The following is a 6427-nucleotide window of genomic DNA, read 5'->3' as shown; positions in this document are numbered from 1 at the left end:
TTTTTTTTACCAATTATCCAAATAATGTTTAATCCTAGAAGGACACGTGAGCATAACATAGCGGTTAGCAGATCAATGAATGAGAGGGCAGTGTTACCAGAGATGCCCATATACCACACATCATGTTACAACACAGTAGGGCTATTGCAGACAGAAACGATACTGTACTACATCGATGTTTCCTGTCGGCTCGTTTTTCGAGTGGACTTTGCTGTTCCGATGAGCATGAACGGTATACGAGTGGAGCGACTGAGCGGAGCGCACACGCATAGAGCGGGATAACACGCAGAGCCACGTGGAAGTGAAACTAATTTCGGTGAACTAATTTTCGGCAGCCGGAATTTCTGTGCATCTCTAATTATTGGCGACATTAGAAATGGATATTATATAATAGCTGCTTTTTTGAACATTTTAGCAATTTAAAAATATTTAAAAATTATTTTTTACACGGCACCCCTGCTCTCGACAGACGGCACCCCGGTTGGGAAACACTGTCTTAGATGACCAGAGTAAATTTTCAGCACATTTTTGTTTTTGGGTAAACTGTTCCTTTAAAGACCATTGCAATAGGTTAATCTGCGGGTTGTGTTGTGATGGGTTGTCATATATGAGTTACCACTGAGATGCATGTTTATTAAATAATAATAATACACCATAGACATATGACAAATTAATTTCATCTGCTTTTTGTTGTTTCTTGAGTACTGAAAAATACAGAAATATCTCATTGCAAGTAAGCACAGATGGGAAAAAATGTTTTGAAATCTAAATAAAATAAAAATTGTGGTTTAGCCCAGTACTTTTGTAATGTAATTGAGTAATGACAGTGATTTCCTCACTATGACAGAATAGTATTGTAGACCGTTTTATGTTAATGTACATTAGAATCCGAATCAGAAAGAGCTTTATTGCCAAGTATGTTCCATCTAATTAAAATTAAAATTCTTTTCAAATTATTTGCTCCCTATGGGTGAGCAAAAGTCATAAAGTCTGCCCATTTATTAATAGAATAATGCGACTAAATAGAAATATCAATACTGATGATATCAACAAACTATAAAATAAGAAATTGAAATTTTTAACTGTTGTAATATTTCGATACATAATATACCCTAATATTTATAATATTTGAAGATTTTGAGTAAAAACTAAATGTTCAAATCCCATTATTTCATATTGGTCGAGGTTTAGTCAGTGTATGTTAGATGGCATATGCACAGTAAATGTCAAGGCATTTTGCAATCCTGTCTATAATTTTTGATAGATTCACACTCCGTTATTGTATAACATGCAGTGTTATACACACTGTTATCAAAATTATCAGTAAAAAACAGCTGTGAAGTTTTGTATTGTATTTTTCTCAAATATGGATAGAGAAGAATTTATCAGCGAAGGTCGATTTACTGTAGTGCATCCCAAAATGAAGTACGACAGCCTGCATGCATGAAAACGTAAACTGAAACACACACACACACACACACACACACACAGACACACACACATATGAATATAAACAGAAAATGAGTAAATGAGTGTACTGAATGCATGAGGAGGACATTGAAAATACGTGAAATCCTTGTGTACCATCAAGTGATAGTGCCTTCTGGATTTTAACATTGATTCCCATACTACATTATTCCCATATTCACTATATAAACAATAATACAAAACTGCTAATCATATTTATCCAGTAAGAAAGACTGGCGTTTCAGAAACTCTAATATAAATATTTAATATAAATACAATATAAATGACATTGTACAATTCTAAGAAGCATTACAACATATTTTGGCACTGGCCTATAGCTCAACCGTTATAGATCAATAGTACATTTCACAAACTGCTGATATTGCACTTCTTGCAATAGATTAATGTTATGCTTTATTTAAAACTTTCTGCATATGATCCAAATACATTTTTGTAAATGAAATAATTATTCTGGCGCCACTAGGATCTATCCATTACGAAATCGTAGCAATAGAATAATGAAGGCTGTCAAGAAGCCAACTTTTTAACTATTTTTAACTATATTGCGTAAGAACCAACCAAAGTACTTGATCACGTTCATCTTGGCACCTTCGACTGACAGATTTTCATAATGAGTTTTTTTTAAAGACAACTTGACACCGCGTATAATATTACAGACACATACTGTTAAAATAATAATTATTGTATTATTATTATTATTATTAAGTAATTTGTAACAGTATGTGAACCTGTTTGTATCATTATGCGCTGTTTTCTTCTGAATCTGATCATCGGAAGTGGCTTAGCGTCATTTCTTCCACGGCGGCCGTGACGTGGCATTACGCAATCGCAGAGCGACAGGGTTTCCTGACACCCGACGAGCATCACACCGAAAAAACTTTAGACATTAGGATAAATCCCGTAGTTGTAGGCGATTTGTGTCCTTCATCATGGGTCTGACCATCTCATCGATCTTTAGCAGGCTGTTTGGAAAGAAACAGATGAGAATTCTCATGGGTGAGTGTTGAGTCTTCATGCTAGCTAAGCTAGCGGCGTTAGCCAACTTTCGCAGTTCTGTCATTCTCCGGAATATAACAGATAAAATACAAAACCTATGACGGATTCATCTGTTTTAATTCAAAGTATTATTTTCTTTACCACGCAGAGACAGCTAAGTCAAGTGGGCGTTTGTTTACTTGCTAAATTATCTTACGATAGAATCCCACAAGCTTTGAATAAATTAATTTGGTAAATATTTTAAACGTACTGTCAGTTCGTGAGCAGGAACAATTAGTATAATTTATATTCGATTGAAATATATATTATATTCTAGTATACTGTACTGTCTAATAACTGTAATAAAATAAACGCAACCACCTTGCTTTTATTTTAGCATCGTACTCATCGTACAGAAATTGGTCAATGAACATATTCAGTGCCCAAAACCTCTCACTTTCATGGGAAAATGTACTTTTTTTTGGCTTCACTGAATATTTCAAAAAGAATAGAAATATGCGTAAATGCAATTACGCTATTATTTAATTGTTATTAATTATTTCTGACCAAATTCCACATTCATATATGCAAGTTTACTAATAAAAACGTAACTGTCTGCTGTTGTTGACTGAAGTAATACTGTACGTAGTATTAGAGACTATTTGAATAAGACTTCAAATAAATAAAACTTAGAATAAAGACTTTAAAAGTTTGTCAGCTTTACAAAGTATTTATTTGATTTTTATACGTGACTTTATTCTGATTTATTTTATTTATTTTTTATTATATTTTTAAAGTTGTTTGTTTTTCTGTACTGTACTTTTTCTGTTTTATTTTTGTGTGCATAATTGTATAATTTTCCAAATTTTCAGTTGAATGAAAGCGCATGGCTAATGTTAGTGTTTATATATATTAGTGTACTTTCCATTTTAGTATGGTATACTTTGGACTATAGTACTATTTATTATTTATTAAGTATAGTACTGTTCTAGTATACTCTGTAATGTATTAACTAATATAGTACAGTACAGTTTAAATCATGCTCTAGTTTATGATAGTACATAAAGTAGTATGCTATAGGTTTTAGTACATATTTATGTTTATATTCTAGTAAAGTATGTTTACTAGTATAGTACAGTGTAGTTTATATCCTTGGCCATTTAAGGACATGAGCTCTTCGTTGAGTTTTTAAGAGAATTGACTGCTGTTTCTGTCTTATATATTTAGAAACCTTATTCTCATCATGAATACTTGCTGTTTTACAGTGGGGTTGGATGCTGCCGGCAAAACCACAATACTGTACAAACTCAAACTTGGAGAAATTGTGACCACCATTCCAACCATAGGTAAGAGGACAGGACTGGTTTTGATTTGACTATGATCTCAAAGCAGTTCTCATGGGTGGATTGAGGTCATTGTCTTGTTGTGTTCTGAGTTATATGAGTATCCTATCATCCACCCGGGGATTTTTTTTCAGTACTTGTCTCCTTTATGATATGCTAACGTCCACTGGCTGTCATCATACATGTGGTTTCAGTGATTGCCTGATTGTCCTGTCTTACACCACTACAATGTTTAGCCAGTGTTTCATAAAAAAGCAGAACTATTCCACTCAGTGTACTTTGTCACTGTATTTCTTTGGGCAGGTTTTAATGTAGAGACTGTTGAATACAAGAACATCTGCTTCACCGTGTGGGATGTCGGTGGCCAGGATAAGATTCGTCCTCTCTGGAGACACTATTTTCAGAACACACAGGCAAGATCTTGATGAGTATTCATACAAAATAACATTACTTAAGGGCACACTTACTTACAGTCCTTGCAGAGACTCATTGCTCTTTCTGTTTTTCCGTTTGTCCTCAGGGTCTGATCTTTGTGGTGGACAGCAATGACAGAGAGAGAGTGGCCGAATCTGCAGAGGAGCTTTCTAAAATGGTAAGCATATATCTTTGTGATCTTTTGAAATGGCAACTAAGTGCAATGAATCAGGACATTTGTGGAAGTGTTTTTTTTTTTTTTTTGCTTAATGTGGTTGAGTTGCCTCATCGGCGTCTTTTCCTGTGTGTATGTGCAGTTGCAGGAAGATGAACTGAGGGACGCTGTGCTGCTGGTTTTCGCAAACAAACAGGATCTGCCTAACGCCATGGCTGTCAGTGAACTCACAGACAAACTTGGACTGCAGAGTCTACGCAGTAGAACGGTACACACTTGCACACCAACACCAGCATGCACTACCTACTCTCTAGTTTCAACATAGCCACCCTCTGATTAAACAGCACAATGTCTGAGTAACTTCTAATTAAAGTGAATACACTACCGGCCAGTAGTTTGGGGGCAGTAAGATTACATTTTTTTAAAAGAAATTTCTTATGCTCACAAGGCTACATTTATTTGATCAAAAATACAGTTAAAACAGTAATATTGTATTTAAAAAAAAATATATAATTTAAAATAACTGTTTTCTATTTGAATACATTTTTAAAATGTCATTTATTCCTGTGATGAAAACGGAATTTTCAGCATCATTACTCCAGTCTTTCCTTCAGAAATCATTCTAATATGCTGATTTCCTCAAGAAACATTTCTTAGTATTATCAATGTTGAAACATTTGTGCTGCTTAATATTTTTGTGGAAACTGTGAGAGATTTTTCTGGCCAAAGGAACAGCATTTATTTGAAATAGGAAAACTGTTCAAGTCTTTTTTTCATCCATTTTAATGCATTCCTATTGAATTAAAGTATTAATTTGTTTCAAAAAATAAAAAATAGAATCTATAGAATCTTCCCAACCCTAAACTCTTGAATGGTAGTAAACATGTCAGACAAAACAGCTGCTACTATTGCTTTTATCGCATTATCTTGGTCTGTTAGTCTGACTTTTCAAAAATTGACTGGTACATATTGAAGTGTTTACATGACATTTAAAAAAGATTATTTTTTTCTTAAGAGCAATTGAAATCAAACCTTTAAAGTGCATGTTCACTCTCAGAAAAATGGTACAACACTGTTATTGGGATGGTACTAATATGTACCATTTCCTGTAAATAAGGTACAAAGATGTACCTTTTAGATTTTGTACCTGAGCGTACTGCCCCAGTGACAGCTTTGTACCTTTTTTTCTAAGAGTGTAAATGTACTTTGTGAATGGAGTGTGGGCTGTGACATTCTACTTGCTGTTTTTTTTGTTTTTTTTAATTTTGGTTTATTTTTCTCTGTCTGGGCTTCTTGCAGTGGTATGTCCAAGCGACCTGCGCTACACAGGGCACTGGACTCTATGAAGGACTGGATTGGTTATCCAATGAGCTCTCCAAACGCTAGTGTCCCTGTTAGCGGTGAGATGGTGCATATGAACCAATGGAAAGGCTAGAGACTCCTCTTAGAATATTTAAGTGTGTGACACAACTGGAAACTGGGGAGAAACCATCAAACACTGCGCCTGTCTTAGCTTTCCTTTTCTACAATATATTTCTTTTGCCCAAGTTTATCTCTTTCTTTTCTTCTTGTTATTTTGTTTTAAATCCAACAAATTTTGCAAGAGGTAAAATGTTTTGAAGGACCTTCCTTCGCTGTGGCTTTTTCAGTTTCTCATGCAAAACCAAAAACACTGGAGCCCCTGATCAGTGAGCAGGGTTATTGGTTTTGCTTTAGTCTGATCAGCATTGTTTATCTGAGGTTTTGTTGTCAAGCTCACTGGAGAATCTCTGGAGTTCGTAATATTTCAGAACTGGACTTTACATGTGGAGTCGTTTGGCGAATCAAAGCCATGTCTGTTCCATCAGTTCTTATAGATATGCAACGCTGTAAAGTTTGTTACATTGCATTATCCGCTGTAGTGGCATGGAGTCCTATGGTCCTTCTAAACATTATCCTTGTCTGCATGAGTCTTCTAGAGTTTACTTCATTCTGGATCTTGGTTGAAATTCTCCTCATCAACAGCACATGGCATGAAAAGGTTAAGTTTCTC

At 34.8% G+C, this 6427-nt stretch overlaps 1 protein-coding gene across 1 annotated transcript; it reads left to right on the top strand.

The window, feature by feature from the left end:
- The first annotated feature begins 2252 nt into the window (after positions 1–2252).
- Positions 2253–6421, top strand: zgc:77650 (ADP-ribosylation factor 4). The gene is made up of 6 exons (XM_016452991.1): positions 2253–2484; positions 3729–3809; positions 4110–4219; positions 4327–4398; positions 4538–4663; positions 5695–6421. Exons 1-6 carry the CDS (start codon positions 2418–2420, stop codon positions 5779–5781), a joined length of 543 nt encoding a protein of 180 aa, XP_016308477.1. The 5' UTR covers positions 2253–2417; the 3' UTR covers positions 5782–6421.
- The last annotated feature ends 6 nt before the right edge of the window (positions 6422–6427 follow it).

Source organism: Sinocyclocheilus anshuiensis, unplaced genomic scaffold, assembly GCF_001515605.1.
Source record: "Sinocyclocheilus anshuiensis isolate Anshui unplaced genomic scaffold, SAMN03320099.WGS_v1.1 scaffold739, whole genome shotgun sequence".
In the NCBI taxonomy this organism is placed as follows: Eukaryota; Metazoa; Chordata; class Actinopteri; order Cypriniformes; family Cyprinidae; genus Sinocyclocheilus; species Sinocyclocheilus anshuiensis.
The sequence above is the reverse complement of the archived record's forward strand: the minus strand, read 5'-3'. Positions and strand labels throughout refer to the sequence as shown.

Coding starts and splice junctions, on each gene's coding strand:
- zgc:77650 (XM_016452991.1), top strand. CDS start 2,418: ATGGGTCTGACCATCTCATCGATCTTTAGCAGGCTGTTTGGAAAGAAA. Junction 4,399..4,537: donor CAGAGGAGCTTTCTAAAATG/GTAAGCATATAT, acceptor GTGTATGTGCAG/TTGCAGGAAGATGAACTGAG. Junction 4,664..5,694: donor AGAGTCTACGCAGTAGAACG/GTACACACTTGC, acceptor GGCTTCTTGCAG/TGGTATGTCCAAGCGACCTG.